Here is a 20,065-nt window from a genome sequence, read left to right on the forward strand (position 1 = left end):
GGTATAAACTTCAGAAAATAGTTCTAAAAGCACTAATTATTTGATGTGACAAACTTCTGGGGTTTTTTTTTAATCATCTTCATCTGAGAAAGTGGGATTTAGTCCACAAAAATGGACACCACAGTTAATAGTCTTCAAGATGCCACAAGGCTCCTTCCTTGATAGTTAAGATTAGCTTTTTAGAAACAAAACTCCTGGTTTATAGCTTGAGTTTAACTTGGATTATCGCCTTCTGTGCCACACATTCTTCATTCATTTTGCAATAGCAAAATGTCCTCCAAGTGGTCTTTGAGGTAAACCTATGTCTGATTTTGTTTTGTTTTGTTTTAATCTGCAATGTTATCAACACTTAAAAGTTCATATCTTCTAGAGATGAACATCTATTGCCTCCTCAGTGATTAATCAACTGTGCTGATTATTCTACGCATGTGTAGTTAGAAGTTCCACTGTGTTCAGTGGGTCTTACTCCCTAACCAATGTAGGGTTGCAGCTTTAACTATAAAGACCCTGGAGCAGCAGCTGAACCCTAAATAATTTAAAGCTCTATTTTAAATAAGGCATTCCAACAAGCCTCCCCCCCCCCCCAAAGGACTGTGATTTTCAGGGGGCACAAACAAAAACTACAGGGATTGTCCCTGCAAAGAACAGAGCTGCCATATGTCCAGATTTTCCCAAACATTCAAAGGCGAATTGGCATCTGGGGGGAATTTCTGAAAGGCAGCACTTTGTCCTGGATCTTAAGGAAGTCAATTGAAAAATTGCGTTTTTTGCAAACTTTTTGAAATATGGCAAGCCCAGGAAAGAAGGAACACCTGGATCACCTGATAGTGCTTGTGACTGAATCAAATGCTAGTTAAACAGCATCAGTGCTGAGGAAAATAAGTATTGTCTGGAGGGAACAAGAAATATCAGCAATAATTGAATCATAGAGTTGGAAAGAACCAAAACAATTGCCTCTCAATTGAAAGGATCTAAGTAAAGGGGGGGTTCCTTTTGGAACTTGCATTCTTAAACTTGTTTATAAATGATATGAAGTTTGGAGTGAGCAGTAAGAGGTCAAGTTTGCTGATGAGACCATTATTCAGGGTATTAAAAAAATTGCAAGGAGCTCCAAAAGAATATCTCCAAATGGGATAAAACAGAATTAAAATGACAAATGAGGTTCAATGTAGGCAATTATAAAGTGATGTACAAGGGGGTAAAAAACATCCCAACCACATATACCGAAGTGGCAGTGACTGACCAGGAAAGAAATATTGGGATCATGATAGATAGCTTGATAAAAATTTGAGCTAGTGTGTTACAGAGGAGAAGAAGGTGGAGGAGGAGGAGGAGAAGAAGAAAGGCAAATTCCATGTTGGAATTTTAAGCATTTAAATATAAATTTGTCACTGTTATAATGCCGAACACAACAAATTTATAGAGCAGTCACACTTGGAATGATATTGCAGTTGTTGTGAATCACAGGGAATGAGAGTACTGTTGCGCTTGGCCTCTGGGGAACACAAGCAGTGTGATTGTACCAATGTCCTGCTTGCAGGCTTCCCATAAGCATCTGGTTGGCCACTGCAAAACTGGATTGATCTTATTCTGTTCTTGTCTAGTACAGACCCCTGCTGATGCCGGAACTCCTGAAAGGTGGCCACCCAGCCTCTAATTAAAACATCCCTTACACAGGGAAGACGACTTCCTTCCAAGGCCATCTATTTCAGGAGCAACGTACATAACCATTAGCCAACCAATTCACTGTAAACACAAAGAAGACCCTAGTGGCATTTTAAGAACTAAGGGTGTGATCTTATTAGGACTTACTTAGGATTACATCCCATTAACTGCTGTGGGACTTCCACTTAAATGTGTATAGGGAAAAGCTGTAACACCTTTATTGTGGTATAAAATTTTGTGAACTAGAGTCCACTTCATCAAATGCATGAAGCATGAGCCTCAGTTGGGAGATATACATAGATATAGCAATTAAGATAGATGATAGATAGATAATAGATAGATAGATGATAGATAGATAGAAAGAATGTGGCTAATGAGCAGGGATTATGGGAGTTGTAGTTCAGCAACATGTGGAGGACCAAAAATTCTGGTATATAGGAAACCTGGTATATAGGGAAATAAATTGTGACATCAAGCTATAAACAGTTTGACTCTATTAAACAGGATTTCAATACACTGTGGATTAATAAAAAGGAACTGAGGTGTATTATGAGGTTTAAAACTACCATGTAGGACGCAGAGATCCAGATTTTGAACCACTGAGAACAAGGAAAAAGGAAATATGTTGCTTATTAACCTAATTCATACATCCACTCTAAATATCTTCATAATGGCACACACATTCCTCTAAGCAAATGCAATGGCCTATTTATGTTCTTTTAATGTACCTAGAAGACAGAAAGCATCATTTTCCTTTAGGTATTTTGCCTGTATGTGAATTGTGAATATGATGCAATAGTTGCTATGACTATTCCATGGCCTTGCAGTATGCCATAAATCATAGAATTGTAGAGATGGAAGTGACCCTAAGTATCATCTAGTCCAATCCCCTGAAATGCAGAAATCTCAAAACATGGTCCCCCATCCAATTTGGAAGTAGCTTTGCAACTGTGCTAGCTGCACTGCTAAAGGGAGCAAATATGGGTGGGACAGGCTGCACAGAAGCAATCAGAAACTCACCTTTTAATCTGCTTTAAGCTATACAACCTGGAGTCCCTCTCAAAATTCCTGCTCTTGTTTCCGAATGACATCCCAGCCTATGCCTGGTAATGTCACATCAACCACAGAAGCATGGAGCCAACCTACAAGTGGAGAGGGTTGGGGATCAATTCCAGGTTTTTACTGGGTGTAGTAATATTTCATAAATATTTTGATTTTCTATCTAAATAGGCATGAATTAATAAGATGCTCCTTAAAGGATCGCTCCATGTTTCAGTGTGATTCTGTGATAGATTATCAGGTGGAATCAGCTTGATGTTAAGTGTCAGGTTATTATTCTTATTCTTATTCTTATTATTATCATCATCAAATTGAGTCTCTATGGTTCTGTTGGGTATTCTGCCATGATTAATGTTATTCCTTTGTGATATTATGGATTTTTTTTACAGTATTGTTATGAATCAGAGTTCTGAATTAAGGTTGGGATGTTAGAACCGGGAAATAGCCAGATTAATGTGTGATTAAGAGGGGAAACAAGTGTGTAGTAAGAGTTGTTGTGGACCCACAGATAAGCCTCTGTTATTAGCATATGTGAAAGCTAATTAAATCAGGCAGACATCTTAAGACATGACCCCTCCTTAATCCTAGGAAATTAACATGAGTCAGGCACTAATTGAGTGAGGCAAACTTCCTTGAGATGATAGCCTGGTAGGGAGCATGGGATAAACAATTGGGAAGTTCAGATCATCCAAGGGACTAGGTGTGAAATGCACAAATTGAATAGGCTTCTTCGCTTCTTTAGGGGATAAAAGTTGAGAGTTTAGAGTGACAAGGAGGAGTTAAGAAACAGTTACTAAGCAGTGGGCTGGAGAGTCAAAAAAGCAGGATGCTGGTGCCTGTTTTGAATCCAATGTTGTGGCTGTGGGAGAGGTCAGAATCTCTTGTAATATAATGCTGGAGATCCCTCCACTGGATTCAGGTAGTATATATGTGCAAATAAATCATATATCATAAAGGCATCACAGACTCTGTTGTGCCTAACTGTCCAAATGGGAACACAGACTCTGGTTAGCACGCCTGGTACCCCTGGAATTTCATACCACTTGGAGATTGGAGTGGCATGTAACTTTATGGAAGCATGGAAGTTGTCATGATAACAACAGCTGAAAATGGGAATCAGTGTGATGCACAAATGGAAGTGTTTTTGTCTTAACACCAAGATAGGGTTGCATCCTGCCATTCTGCTCATGCAACAGACTTCCTCTTGTACAATGGAACTTCGCCTACTCCTCTGCAGCTCCCAAGCACCCTCAGAACCTGATACAATGAATGAAAGAGGAAGGGGAAGTTCTGTTGCAGTATTAGATACTGTACAACCCGGAAATATCATTTCTCAAGAAGCAAAACAGATCCCAGGTGTCCCTAGACTTTTTATCTGGGCTGCTGTGTAACTGACAGCACAATCCTCTGCATGTTTTCCTGGAAGTAAGTGTCACCGAGTTCAAGAAGACATACTTCTAGGTACGTGTACCATAATTTTGAGATTTTGGTATATATATAAAATCTTATTTTTTCCAGTACTTAATGTGGACTTTTAACTAGGCATCCATTCTGAATTTTAGGAATAGAGCAGGTTTAAATACAAAAATGCATTGATTACATTTTTTTGTACAGTTATGAGACCAGTAGCAAAAAGTCACAGTGATAGTTTTGGAAGGGAAATTGTGAAACATGCCATTATGTCCAAGATATTTGTTTCTCCTCTGTTTCATTGGCCAGGGCAAAACAGACCCTCATTTGGGTGGCAATAGTGCTGATAGGATGAGTGAAACTATCTGGAGTAGATATGCTTACCATGGAGATCCTGGCACAGGAGTGGATGCCACAGGCTTGTTGCCATTTGAAGAATTGTCATCGTCTGGGAGCAGTTTTAAAGGGTGATTCTTCACATGGAAAAATAGAGAGATTGATCAACAAAAGACATGTTAAGTATAATTGGTTTAATTGACACAGAAATGGAAAATGCCTCTGCATTAATGAAGGTTTAACATTCAATCTTTAGAGTTGATAATTAACAAACTGTTGTTTTCTGCTAGCTAACGTGTGAGTGTTGTAACCTTAGTTCAGGTGACAAAGGTACTGAGTTGCAAATAGCCATTTTGGATGGTCTTTTGTCTCAAAACACTGTGGAGTGAAGATGTAAATAAAAGGTGTAAATGAAGCTCTCAATGAAAACAGCTCCAGGTGAAATGGAGAGAGAGAGCAAGAACGCTTTGCTTATAGGTCTGTTTGGATTTTTTAATATTTTGTTAGATGCTGAACTGATTATGCTTGGTCAAGCATATGTCTTATGGATAATTTGGCTGTATCTTTGATTATTTTGTTCTGTTTTGAAGAGTTCTTCAAGTAAAACTTTGAACAATATTTTTATGGGTCTTGACAATGTTTATTTCCAAAAAGAGTCATTTATTATGCATCCACTCACTTCATGCTTCACAATATTAATATCTGCAATAATCATTATACTACGTGCTTCACTTCAACTTGCAGTCACTATTGAAATTAAGCATATGCTATTTTGCACTCGTATGAACAATACATCAACCTCTAAGGAACTTAGCAGGGAGCAATGAACAATATAAAAGAACTAGAAAGAGATGAATAGAAAGGTAATTGTAGTCCTGTACTTAATCTTGATAATAACATACTTATGTACAAAATACCAAAAAAAAGTGTGTATAGATAAAACAATTGTCGGGATTGTTGCAGAAAAGAACCACTCTACATCAGATGTTATGACTCAATCCTATTGCGCATTTCGATGAAATTATTACTTTACCATTCATGTATTTGCAACCATCACAACTAGTTCCATTTCCATTTCAGGTGGGGTGGGGTGGGCATGTTATTGTTATTTATTGTTTGTAAGCCACTTTGGGAGTCATTTGAATTAAAAGCGGCATAGAAAAATAATAAATCCAATCACATTGTGCTAGGTTTTAGGTGAGAAAAAGGATTTGAACCTAGGTCCATCGAATTCCAGAAACCTTATTCACTGCGCCACACATTAATTTATAAATTGCTCTGTGATGCTTCTTCAATGTCACCATATTATTACTTTCCTAAGGGGCAATCCTGTGCAACAAAATACAATAAATAAACCAGAACGTACGTGGTATAAAAAATAAAATGAAGCAGTACGACCACCCTGAAATGTTAGCAGGCATAAACAGTACTGAAAGTGGAATCATATATAACTGCCCCAATATGAGCACAAATCATCCTTAATGCCCAGTAAAAAGGACATCTGAGTGCCGCCCCTTAACCTTTCATAGGATTTGACTTTTTCACATGCTAAGCACCTCACGTGGTTGTACAAAATGCACGACAGCATTTATCTATCCAGTTCCACTGTCACAACTTTTATGAAGGTCATAGCCTGTTCATTTATGCTAGTGGCTTAAAGAATGAGTGAGTGGATAGGAGGAGAAGGCAGGTCCATAAAGGGCTACAGCTTGACAGTGCTTTTTCTTTAAGCACTGTAGGACACTTAGAGAGTGCTCTTCAAAATTACTTCATGGATTCTTGTAGCATTTAAGAGTGCCTCTGCAGGCCAGTGGAGAGATGAAGACACAGAGCAATGTTGATGTGAAACATGTACTTCCATAAATCCACAAGGACTCTGCAAGGCCTATGGAGAGGCAAAACCTAGAAAATGAGTGGAAATGTATTGATCAAGTACCTCTATTCAACCTTCTGTTAAAACAAAAACAGTGAAGGCTGAAATATGTGGAGAGGCTGAGGAAATTCCAGCAGGGATCCTCCTTAGTTTGAGAAAATGGCAGAGCCAGTATCTTTCTGCTGGAAACAAGAGGAAGTTTCAGGCAACAAATGCAGGTTTACTGACTTATGGAAGCGTAGCAGATTCTGATGACAGACCTTGTGTGCATTCAGGACTGCATTTTGTGAGAAAAATACAGTTAGAAATGTAATTTTTGAGGGGAAAGACTGCCCCTGAAATCCATTCAAAAGTGTCATATGGTGCAGAATGCAGTATCTGGAGTTCTGACTGACATTACTTGCCCAGGTCATATAATGCCAGTCTTAAAAGAACTCAGTTGGCTGACTATTCATGTTCAAGCTGAATTTAAGGTGCCAGCACCTTAAACCCCTCAGTTTTGGGGGGATCTAAGCCTTTCCTCCCATATCAACCTGCCTACACAGTAAAGGCAATGACTTTCTCCAAATACCAACTGGATCAGAAGTGAGGTTTGTTACAATAAGAGGGCTTTTAAGCTCCATCTATCAATTGCCCTCTTCAAGTAGGTATGCCTGACACCAACTTTGCTATCTTTTAGGGACTTTTTTTTTTTTTAAAAAAAAAAGGTCACCCAGGCATTTAAAATATTTGAATTATTAGATCTGAAGTACTGAAAACTCTCTAACTTTTAATTGTGTTCTTACCTGCTGGTTTTTTTGTTCATATTAATTGTTTTGAGATTTAATTTATAGACCGCAAAGAAATAATTAAATTGTGTGTGTATGTATGTGTGTGTGTCTGTGTCTGGTGTGCAGAACAGTTTCAGTAAATATTCAGTCACCAATGTGCAGTTTTAAATGGTATAGTCTCATGAATTTTGAAACATGAGATCTATCTGAATCTTTTCCCTGGTTCCCATGTGCAGTGAGGGGGGAAGGTACCGGTATTTGATGCCCTGCTAAATTTGCCCGTTTGCCCTTTGACGAAAAAATGACCAGTCCATAATTTTAATGGTAGGTTTATTGTAGCTGTGAGAGACAGAATAACAACAGGAAAACCCCCAGAAACTCAGAAGACAAAAGTCAGAGATTGATGTTCATTGTAATGAGTGAAATAAGTATTTGATCCCCTATCAACCAGCAAGATGTCAGACTACCTGGTATCTTCAGTGTATGTAACGAGCTGAGATTAAAAACACCTGCTGTAAGGAACATGTTTTACCTGTAATCCCAGATCGTTACAGTACCTGTACAAAAGATACCTGTCAACAGAAGCAATCAATCCAGCAGATTCCAAAGTAGCTACCATGACCAAGACCAAAGAGCTGTCCAAGGATGTCAGGGTCAAGATTGTAGACCTGCACAAGGCTGGACTGGGCTACAAGACTATTGCCAAGCGGCCTGGTGAGAAGGTGACAACAGTTGGTGCAATAATTCTCAAATGGAAGAAACACAAAATAACTGTCAACCTCCCTCGGTCTGGGGCTCCATGCAAGATCTCATCTCATGGAGTTGTAATGATCAGGAGAAAGGTGATGAAGCAGCCCAGAACTACACGGGGGGAATTTGTCAATGATCTCAGGGCAGCTGGGACCATAGTCACCACGAAAACAGTTGGTAACACACTACACCGTGAAGGACTGAGATCTTGCAGAGCCTGCAAAGTCCCCTTGCTCAAGGTTGCACATGTACGGGCCCATCTGCAGTTTGCCAATGCACATCTGAATGACCCAGAGGAGAACTGGGTGAAAGTGTTGTGGTCAGATGAAACCAAAATTGAGCTCTTTGGCATCAACTCAACTCACCGTGTTTGGAGGAGGAGGAATGCTGCCTATGACCCCAAGAACACCATCCCCACCATCAAACATGGAGGGGGACATATTATGCTTTGGGGGTGTTTTTATGCTAAGGGGACAGGACGCCTTCACCACATCAAAGGGGTGATGGACGGGACCATGTATCGTCAAATCTTGGGTGAGCACCTCCTGTTAGTTTATTCAGCTCCGGCCCTTGAGCTGATACGGCTCATCTTGATCCTGAGCCCAGCAGAGTTTAATCCCAGTCCACAAACGAAAGGATGAAGCAGGTAAGGTGCTACATTGCTATGCTTTATTCCTAAGCTATACCGAGAACACACAAATGTACACCTTGCCTCTGTGAGAGCAGAGAGCAACTCCCAACAAAGAACGACAGAACAAAGCAGTAAACAGGAAGCCAGTGAACGTCACATCCAGTCTCCCTTTCCCATGGGAACCCAACAGTAACTTGACTGTGGAATGAAAACATAGTCCCATGACTTGCAGCTGCTGCTCAGTGAGGGAAACAGAAACCAACACCTCCTTCCCTCAGCCAGGGCATTGAAAATGGGTCGAGGATGGGTATTCCAGCATGACAATGACCCAAAACACACAGTCAAGGCAACAAAGGAGTGGCTCAAGAAGAAGCACATTAAGGTCCTGGACTGGCCTAGCCAGTCTACAGACCTTAATCCCATCAAACATCTGTGGAGGGAGCTGAAGGTTCGAGTAGCTACACATCAGCCTCAAAATCTTACTGACTTGGAGAGGATCTGCAAAGAGGATTGGGGCAAAATACCTCCTGAGATGTGTGCAAACCTGGTGGCCACCTACAAGAAATGTCTGACCTCTGTAATTGCCAACAAAGCTTTTGCCACCAAGTACTAAGTCATCTTTTGCAAAGAGATCAAATAATTATTTCACTCATTATAATGCACATCAATCTCTGACTTTTGTCTTCTGGGTTTCTGGGGGTTTTCCTGTTGTTATTCTGTCTCTCACAGCTACAATAAAGCAACCATTAAAATTATGGACCAGTCATTTCTTCATCAGAGGGCAAACAGGCAAAATTAGTAGGGGATCAAATACTCCCCCCCCCTCACTTTATGACCAGGGCTTCTGAAATAGATAAATAGTACAATGCATTCTTGAAACTTACACAAAGGAATTTGGTACATTGAAAAGCAAAATCTATGGAACAAACCCTTGCTATGTGTTTGATTTCTGCAGATAAATATCTACCCCCAATATGAATAATATAATGAGAAACAAACCTTCTCATCTTCACTCTCTGTTGGCTTATTTTTCATTTCAGTATGTAGAATCAGGGTTGGCGGGCAGGAGGTCCTGTTTGATTCTTTGCCTTTATCCGAAACTGAAACACAAAAATAATTGGATCCAATAAGTGACTATATCCCACTGAGCTGTCAACGACTTATATTTTCCCCATTATTTGGGGTTTTTACAGTTTAACTGAAAAAACTTGTTAGGCAGACGTACAAAAAAGTTGCTCCCCACCCATGAGTAAATTATGTTGCACTTAGAAAATGTGCATCTCTGCAATATCCAACACTTTGTTGTCAAAATATGGTTTTCCTCATGGAGGTACAAAACCAGTCATAATGAAATGTGCCAGAGAACATTAGCCATTGCTTCTTGAAATTGCTGAAGTAGAACTATACGATCAAGAAAACTATTTTCACTAGTTACTTCTAGCAATGGATTGGAACCTCATGACATTCACATAGCCCTTGAATAACGTGTCTCCGTAGAGCTAATCCAGAAATGTCTAGCATGGTCCTTAGGTCAACAGGTGTTACATATTCCAGGACAAATAAGGAAATCTGTGGCTCATGTGTCCTACCTAAACTTCATGTATGATACAGTCATGGTGAGGTGTAAGAGCAGATCTTAGGCTCATGCACTCACCCATATTGCATGTATAAAAAGGTAAAGGTACCCCTGCCAATACGGGCCAGTCTTGACAGACTCTAGGGTTGTGCGCCCATCTCACTTAAGAGGCCGGAGGCCAGTGCTGTCCGGAGACACTTCCGGGTCACGTGGCCAGCGTGACATCGCTGCTCTGGCGAGCCAGAGCCGCACACGGAAACGCCGTTTACCTTCCCATTAGTAAGCGGTCCCTATTTATCTACTTGCACCCGGGAGTGCTTTCGAACTGCTAGGTTGGCAGGTGCTGGGACCGAACAATGGGAGCGCACCCCGCCACAGGCATTCGAACCACCGACCTTTCGATCGGCAAGCCCTAGACGCTGAGGCTTTTACTCACAGCGCCACCCGCGTTCCATCATTGCATGTATAGTTGTCAATATTAAGCAGGCTCGCTTATTCAGATATTACATAAATGATACCCAATTTTTTAAATTTTCTAACCATAGAATTTTGTTTCTGCAAGCACAGTGAGAAGGTGCATGATTTGAGCTTTGCTCCTCTGCTGTAGCACATAATGGTTTTCATACACATTAAGTTGAAACCATAACCAGTTTGCCTTGTTGATTCCAATGGAACGAGTGCATGTGTGTGTACTACAGGTTTCATGCTTACAGAATAAAATATAGTTATTTATTATTTGCTTTATTTTTATTTACTTAACAATATTATGTACCAATTTATTAAGCAGTCTACATAGTACAATATAAAAATATTCAAAATAAAATACCAATAAAAGACAGGCATAAACATGGTCAAAATCTGGATAAAAACCAGCAGTTCTGAAACGAATATACACAACAAAATTACATGTCTAGGTACACTTCCCTAAACAAAGAAAAGGCTTTAGTAGATAATGAAAACAAAACATTAGTAGGTGCCTGCCTTATCTGCCATTGTATAGAAATGGCTGGAATATTACACAAAATTCGGGGGTAAATAAGTAAGTAATAGAAAATAAAGGCATGAAAGAGACAGCTCTTACGCTCTGAGTTGAGTCCCAATTGAAACCATATATCTGACAACTCAGCTTATCAAGTTATCTATAAAACAACTTGACTTTGGTGGTCTGCTTCAAAAGAAGCCAGCAAATTAAATCCCATCTCTCTTCCTCACCAGTGGCCTGCTGGCAGATGCTCCTTTCACAGAGAGAATGGCTGTGGGCATTGCTGCTAGTGCGGTGCATCAGCTGTGCACACAACGTAGAAATCTCATTCACAATTTTGAAACTTCTGGTGCAAAGATAAAGAGATACCAGAGACGGGCTCTTAGGCTACTTAATCTTACTTTAACTCTGCAAATTGAGATTAGTGCTGGGACAAAACAGAACCACTGACAGGATGTTGGCAGGCACACTGTTTTACAGCGCTAAGGGCATTTCCCTTGGTAGTAGAAAACAATAGAGTTGCATTTCTTCCTAAACTTTCTAAAAATAAGTGAATCAGCTGGGGAATTAAGAGTCATCATCAGTTTTAAACATTTATCCCACTACATACATTTCTATATACATAAAACTGCAGTGATTTGCAGTGCTGCATCAAAATCCTGGATTTGTATAAAGTCGGGGAGGGAGGGAGGCAGGGAGGGAGAAACATAATGGTATACATATTTTAAAATGGTGGTTTTAAACAGTGGCGGGGATTTGAATAAAGTAGGGGTGATGGGACACAGAGGAGATGGGGGAGAGCTTGAACAAGCTGGTAATATGGGGAGTGGGGGGAGCTTGAAGGAACTGTGAGGATATTGTGGGACTTTAAGGAGCTGTCAGGATATGAAGGGCTGAAGAAGGGCCAGCCTGAGACATTTTGGCACTTGAGGTGAACCACAAAATGGTGCTTCACTCCCTGCCAGGGAAGAAGGGGTGAGTGAAGATCTACACCGGGAACAAGGCAGGAATAAAGTTCTACATTGGGATTCACTGCCCCTGTGTATCCTGCCGCCTGAGTTGATCACCTCATCTTGCTTCATTTGTGAGCTGGCCCTGTTCACGTCTAAAAAGTGATACATTCCTGTGTGAATGAAATGTGAAGTCTTTACTTCTGATTTCAAACCTCTGAGCATGATCCAAATGAGCAGCAGCAGAAAAATCTCACAACCCATAAAGCTGGCAAGTGAGGGCAGACACAATCAGTCATCCAAATATTTCCATTCATATTTTGACAAGAGACAGCTGCTAATCAGCACTCAAAATTCATCACAGTGTAAATGCAGTGAGAACGAGGAAATCATGCTTTCACCAGCACTGACTTTTTTTATCTGACTCTGGAACACAAAGAGTAGTGCTCGTCTCTTCCGCACCTTCCTATACGGTGGTACCTCAGGTTAAGTACTTAATTCATTCCGAAGGTCTGTACTTAACCTGAAACTGTTCTTAACCTGAAGCACCACTTTAGCTAATGGGGCCTCCTGCTGCTGCCGCGCCGCTGAAGCACGATTTCTGTTTTCATCCTGAAGCAAAGTTCTTAACCCGAGGTACTATTTCTGGGTTAGCGGAGTCTGTAACCTGAAGCGTATGTACCCTGAAGCGTATGTAATCCAAGGTACCACTGTAATAAGAATGTAAAAGCAGTCTTGTGGATCTAAGGGGCCACATAATCTGTCATCTTGTTTCCAGCAGTGGCTAACCAGATACGTCTGGGAAAGCTTCACGCAAGACTATAAAGCAACAGCCTCTCTTACTGACTGATATGCAGAAAAGCCTGCTACCTTCAAACCTGGATACATAGCAGGTTGAGGCTGAAGTCAGAAAGGGGCACCTAGGGAGCAATACTAATATCTAATCTGTCTGACTAAGGAGGGGGGTTGGATACAGAAGAGGGTGAGGGAAGCTCCATCACAGCAAAAAGCCTGCAGCATCAACAAAAGATGTGGCCTGTTCTGGAACCACCACCAATAGTGCTGCTATCAACAGTAGGTTTAAACTGGGTGTTTAGGTGGGGAAATAGGAAAGTCATCTGAGGATCCACTGGATCGTAAGACAGCCCATTTGCTGGCAAGGGACCAAATCTGTGCCCTCTTTGTTGCTTTAGCAGAAAAGAAGCACATATACCCAGGGACGCCCAGGATTTCCTGGGCTCAGTTCACTGTACATGCATCTTATGACAAGAACGGCTGCTTATGTACACATATTAACTTAGCCTAGCCTACCTGCTGGCTGGAAAAGCAAGATACAGATATATTGCACACATCGTTAAACTATGGAATAGACTCTCACGGGACATAATAATGGCCACCAGCATGGATAGCTTTAAAAGAGGATTAGAAAAATTATTATTATAAATCATTAATTCAATTCCTACCCTGCCTTTTCTCTGAAAGCAGTCCAAGGCAGCAAAACAAACATTAAAACCATCTCCAAAACACTTCCAGACTGGGAAAGCTCGAAAAGGCGCATTGAAAGAGGAAGATAGGTGCCAAAAATTTAACAAAGGCACCACCTACCTAATGTTCAAAGGGAAGGGATTCCAAATTCACGGAGGGTACAGCTATCAATGGCTACTAGGTATGGTGGCTATATCCTTTCTCACCAATGGAGGGAGTATTCCTCTGAATGTCAGTTGCTGGGAATCACAAGTGGAAAGAGTTGGTGTTGCATTCAGGTCCTGCTGTGGGGCTTCTCATAGGTATCTGGTTGGCCAACGTGAGAACAGGATGGTGGACTAGATGGGCCATGGACCTGATCTAGTGGGCTCTTCTTATATAATTTCCTTCACAGATCAGGACAAGAGAGCCACAAAGCAGCCTCTTTACTTTATTTGCAGTATTTCTGATAGTCACAGCAAAGTACTAGCTGATGAGAGGTGGTCAGAGAGATATTTTTGACTCTGCATGTGTGCATCTTGTATTTGTGTTTGTGCTGGTATAGCTTTGGGGTCTGGCTCTACTCACTGATGGAATGTCCCTGCCAGTAATCTGGCCTTAGAATGAAAAAGGTACCCCCCCTCCAATTTCGGTTATGATGTCAAATACTTGGTACTGTCAGCTTCACAACCATGGTTATGTGCACTGCAAATGAACCGTTCCTGGTTTGCTTATACACAGCAAGGTACGCATTTTCAGCTTGGTTTAAGCCTCTGATACCCATTCCTTTTCTTCTCTAAGACTGCAGGAGCAGCTAACAAATCAACGCGTTGTTTACAGACTGCAAGGCGATTGATGAAAATATTTTGAACACTATGCGCCTAATGTGCCTGCTGGAAAGAGAGTATGCAAGAGGATAGGAAAGCTGGAGCCGCTTTCATTGGAAAGAAACACTCCTTTAACAGTCATTGATTCGGCAACGGCTACAGAGATGTGCAAATAAACCTGCATACCCAAAGCTTTTTACACACATAATTGGCTCTGGTGCTTTGCCTGTTCTAGCTGAGCTGAGCCTACTCAATTGCTCTCGGAGGGCTCAAACTGCAGAGCTCTATGACATGTCTCAGTATTCCTTGCTTTGTGCTCTTCCACAAATAATCTCCAGCTCGAAAGCTGTATATTCTGGTAATACAAGCAGCTAGAATATTGCAACACTTGAGGATTTATAGAGTCCAGATTAATTAAATAGGAATAATACAACACACACAAAATAGATTTTTCACATCTTTTGTTTTGCATTTATTCTTACAATTATATCCCACCTTTCTTTTGAGGAGCTCAAAGTGATATACACAGTTCTCCTCCCTCTCTATTTTATTCCCATAAGAATACATGAAGAACCTGCAGGATTAGGTCAAAAGGCCGATCTGGTGCAACACTCTGTTCTCACAGTGGCCAACCACATGCCCATGGGAAGCCAATAAACAGAACCTGAGCATAACAGCACTTTCCCCACCTGCTTTCCCCAGCAATTGCCCCCAACACTGGAGGCAGAATTAGCCACCATCACTAGTATCCTCCATGAGTTTGTTTAAGCTTTTCTTAAAACCAGCCAAATTCCATTGCTTAACCATGTGCAGTGTGAAGGAACACTTCCTTTTGCCTCTCATGAGTCTTCCAATGTTCAGCTTCATTGGAAGTCCCTAAGTTCTAAGTATTGTGAGATAGGAAGAAAAGCTTTTCTTCACACCATGCACAATTTTATAAACCTCTACCATGTTCTCTCTTGCTTTTCCCCTCTAAACTAGAACATCTTTCCTCAGAGGGGAGTTTCTCCATCCCCTTTTCTGAACCTTTCCCAGCTCTACAATATCTTTGCTGAGAGGAGAACTCTGAGCAGAGGTGTTCTATGCTAACAGGGTCCCACTCCTGTCATCAGCCATGCTGTAGCATTCTGCATTAACTGCAGCTTCTGGATCAAGTCCAAGGGAAGCCCCACATCAAGTGCATTACAGTAGTCCAACCTTCAAGTCATCAGTGCCTACTGTAGACAAGCTCTCCAGGCCAAGGTATGGCTGTAGCTGTCACATTTTAAGAAATTTGTTTTTGTATTGATTTAATCTTATTAGGGTTTAGTTGCTTTATAATGACTATCCTTTAAATATTTTTAGATTTTTGTATTTTATCTATGTTGAGTTAATTTGTGTAAACCAACTTGAGTCTTCAACCTGAGTGAGATGATGATGATAATAGCAGCAGCAACAACAACAAATGAATCTGTGTCATCTAAGAATGCTTTCAGGTACTCCACCACAACTCTCTCCATCACCTTCTCCAAGAATATCACCTTCTCGGACCACCAAGGAAGTGCAATGATGTTACTGACTGTAAATGAAGGAACTATGAAGTGAGAAGTGTTTCTTGGACCAGCCACATAGCAGTTCATGCTTAGAGAGGAGGAAGGATCATGCAGTCCATTGCACTGTGGATTGTCTGCCTTAAATTGCCAGTTTGCAAAACTTTTGTAAGTTTAAAGGGGTGGCATGACCCCCCCCCCACCTTTCAGCAAAGCATTTGAAGATTAGTCACATGAGAGAAAGGGAGGGATTGCTCTGCCACTGACTCCCTTAAACTTGCAAAGTGTTCACAAATATACAGTTTAAGGAAGAGGTAGTCATTTTCTCCTTTTGCAGTGCTGCTAAAGGATCAGCAAAAAGAGAGAAACTTTTCCAGTTCAGTCCCTGTTATCAATTTTTAAAAAACAAAACCAAAAGAAATATGTGTCTCTACCATAACTGTGCTGTGGTGTCAAGCTCAGCAAGAGAAACACAGAGCGTCAAGCCCTAACACTATCTGAAGAAGTATTGATTTGCATGATCAAACAAAAAGATTCAACCAAAAGACATTTGTAGAGATGTACAATGGCTTCTATGTGTGCACTGGGGCTCTCAGATGTCACTTCTTTTTTTAAATGTATTTTTATTAGAGATTTTCTTTGTTTACCAAAGTATGTGCAATGTCTCTTTTTCCCCCAAGTAACATTTTTTTACAGATCAGTTTCATTTGTTGAGACATTAGGAAGAAAAGGGGGAAAGAGGGGGTGGGGAAGGTGAGAGGGGTGGTGGCAATGTTTCTATTTTACTTAATCTATGTGGGGTTTTGTGTCAGCGTCACTTGTGCAGGTTCTCTGCTATTCACTTGTGTTCCTTTGGGGTGAGAGAGGTTGGGGCTGGCCTAGGGTGTGGTTGTTCATTTGTGATTGGCTGTGGTGAGCTTTGTTTTCATCTGTGAGTGGGGTGGGTGGGTGTTTTGGATCAGGTTAGCCATATTGATTTGTATGCTGTTGGTGGATTTTTGTCCTTATCTTGTTGGGCTGTGTATGTGATAAAGGGGAGCCAGAATGGGGTGAATGCGTCTTCTTTTATTTGTCCCCCGTGTCAGTTTCTTTTTATTGGTTAATTTTTCTAGTAGAGCTGTTTCCCATACTATTTGGTACCATTGGTCCATGCTTACTCCTGACAGGTCTCTCCAGTGTCTGGTTATGATGTTTCTGGCTGCTGAAAGTAGGTGGGTTATGAGGTCTTTGTGGTGTAAATGGGCATTATTTCACTTCACTACTACTGTGTCAACATCTGATGTCAAAGGGGAAGCTTGCCAAATATAAGTGCAGGCAAATTTGTCTATTGTCTAGTCAGTGCCAAGTATGAACCTACAATTCTGTTCCATTTCATTAATCTGTCGGTTTCTTTTTTAAAAATAATAATCTGAAAATGTATTTTAATGTGTATCTTCTGGTTAATGCTTATTTTAAATGTGTATTCTCTTTCTCTCCCCCTCAGAAAATGAGCATATTGTTCGCATGCAAAAGACCTGAAGTTCAATGCTTGGCATCTCCAGTTAGAGCTTGGAAAAACTCCTGCCTGAAAACCTGGAGGCATTTGGACTAATGGTCTAGCATAGTGAAAGGCTGTTTCCTGTGCTCTGCACAGCAAATGTTTAAAAAGTTCCAAGAACTGCATCACAACATTGGATAAATTTGAAATCCAGTGGGTAGCTACATTCCAATTTGCACATTCATCCAAGAGGTGCGAATCAGGTCATCTTGTACTGAAATTTGCGAAGACTGAATTCCTCAAGCATCTCTGGCCAAATGGCCTAAGTTGCTCTGTTTGAAGTGGACTTCTAAAGCTCTGTTACATAAGCAGAAACTGCCTCCCAGCAACTAAATCCATACTATTTTGTTATATATGAAGACTTTGACATTTAAAAAAGACTTCTATTTAACTGGGTAACAGTATTCAAACTCTGCCTCTTAGCTGGGTTCTTGCCATTTGGAGGATTCAATGATATCTTCCCACCTATCAAGCTATTCTCAACCATTGTCTGGTTTTGAAACTGAAAAAAGCTGTATTTAATATTATGTCATAATCTTATGCTGAAAATGAAAAGAAATTCAGTTGTTATCTTATTGAAAAATGATCATCTAACTACAGTGTAGCAGAAACAAAGGGAGGCTGAAATCTAACAATGCAGCCATGCTACTAGACAGGAAAATAGGTTGTTGTTGGTGTGTGTGTTTTTTTTAAAGCCATTGCTTGCAACAGGGAAGGAAGCTTTCCCCTAGAAGAATATTTACACCTGCCGGAAGAAGAAAACATGGTGAAAAAAGTGCACTCATTTTGTCTGGCAAATTTATTTACTCTGATTCTGGCAGATTCTCTGTTCTCAGACAAGCCATTTTGAACTTAAGTTTCTAGCGCAGTAGATGTTCCACACCATGATGAGCATGGTGCCATCCCATGTTTTCAACACAATGACTTGTTCTTCAGCAATGAGTGGAAGAACTGCAGGTTTGGTTTACTGTCAGTGGTACAGTAGGAAAGGCTAAATGCTCCCCACAGACCTTTGCACACTTGCATGGACTGAGGTGAGCAATTTTACAATCATTTACCACTTTAGCTTCCACTGTGCAGATATGGCTTGTAACGTATTATATTCATAGCTGGTCTGTGCAGCTGGAGTGAAGGTGGACATGAGTTTTTAAAGGACAGGCAGCAATTTACTAGTAGAATAGATCAACAAATGTAATCTTTTTCAAGAACCCATGCCTTTCAAACATGTGCTGTGATGTTTAGGGATTTTATTCCACAAAACAAGGCCGATCCTAGGCAGTGTTGCCCTTCTAGAACTCAGTAGGGAAGAAGATGGGGTCAAAACTGGTATCAATTGGCTCTGCCTTCACCTACGGTTGGGCTCCCTGTCTTCCGCCCCAGAAGTTGCAATGAGCAACAGCTACTACTGTTAGAGCTTTTATCACTATAGCATCAAGTAGTGGCTTGTGAGTTCAGTTATTCAATGTATATGGCATTGGTAAAGCTTACAAAACAGTATTAAAAAGATACGGTAAATGAATAAATAAATGAATAAATCCTTTCTTCTGAGACAGCATAAACAATTAGCATTGAGAACCACACTAAACTGCAACAAGTCCAAGGCTGATTTAAAATGCAATTAAAATCCTGGCTGAATTAGAAAGGTCTTCACCTGGCTCTACAAAAGGATCCAGATGAGCATCTCTGGGAACAATATTCTATAGTGAGGGTGCCAACATTTAAAAGGCCCTCTCCTTGCTTCATTTCACTTGGCAGGGCTATCCAGATATCAAACACTCCATCCAAACTTTCCTAATAGTTCCAACACAATGCTGTTCAGTGGAAACAATTCTCAAATTCAGCTGAGAGTAATTAAGAGCAATCACTTCTTAATCTATTATCTATCTACTTATACGAACGTATATGTCTTAACATGGTACCTTGTGCTGGACAGATGTGGATAATAACCACAAAACATTATTTGTTTATAATATTTGAATGCCACATTTGAAGGTAAAAGTTCCACATGAACAAAGCCATAAAAATAAAGCAGAAATGACTAAAACAGTAGCATAAAACATTCAATTTCAAACCAAACCAATGCTTCAGCAACAGTGAAAACTATAGCTCTGGGATGGAGAACCTATTTCAGTTCAGGGGCCACACTCCCTTCAGGGCTATCTTCTGGGGATGGGTATCACATGCCAGTGATGTGAGGGGCAAGATGCAAAAGTGGGCGGAGCAACAAATGTACAAATTTTCCTTTGTAGTGAAAGCTGGTCTCTCTCTATCTTCCATCCAGACAGGCAAGAAGCATTATCAGAGATCAGGGACACATTCCGGCCAGACCAATGGCCTGCAAACAGTCTTGGAGCCAGATAAAGAGACCAAAAGGACAAAATTTTGCTCCTGGGCCGGAGATTCCCCTTGCCTGCTTTTGTTACTTTTCAGCACCAGCTGAAATCTTTCCTCTTCCACCAGCTTTTGGGGATGTAGTCATCTAAAAGCACTGGTCAGCAGTAAGTGGAGAAGGGAAATGGCATGTTGTTTTTGTATCACACTGTTTTTAAAATATTTTTATTTATTTCATGAGTGCTATACCTTTTTGTTGTGAGATGCCCAGAGATCACTTGATGATGGGCAGGTATATGGTACACAATGGCTTCTCAAACTAACCTGTGTGATGGTTATTTGAATCCATTCCAGTCTGGTTCCCTGCATTTTGTT

General features: G+C 40.7%; 1 protein-coding gene across 2 annotated transcripts in view; it reads right to left on the bottom strand.

Annotated features, from left to right (window-relative positions):
* The window catches only part of TCERG1L (transcription elongation regulator 1 like), a 161,668-nt gene that overhangs the window by 32,817 nt on the left and 108,786 nt on the right, over window positions 1-20,065 (bottom strand). For both annotated transcript variants that reach the window (XM_083443516.1, XM_083443515.1), the window contains exons 6-7: window positions 9,494-9,594; window positions 4,519-4,607 (exon numbers count right to left, since the gene is read on the bottom strand). In XM_083443516.1, coding sequence (XP_083299642.1) covers window positions 4,519-4,607; window positions 9,494-9,594 — 190 coding nt within the window. The remainder of the gene's footprint in view (window positions 1-4,518; window positions 4,608-9,493; window positions 9,595-20,065) is intronic.

The sequence above is a fragment of the Podarcis tiliguerta genome (genome assembly GCF_965153285.1).
Source record: "Podarcis tiliguerta genome assembly, chromosome: 5".
In the NCBI taxonomy this organism is placed as follows: domain Eukaryota; kingdom Metazoa; phylum Chordata; class Lepidosauria; order Squamata; family Lacertidae; genus Podarcis; species Podarcis tiliguerta.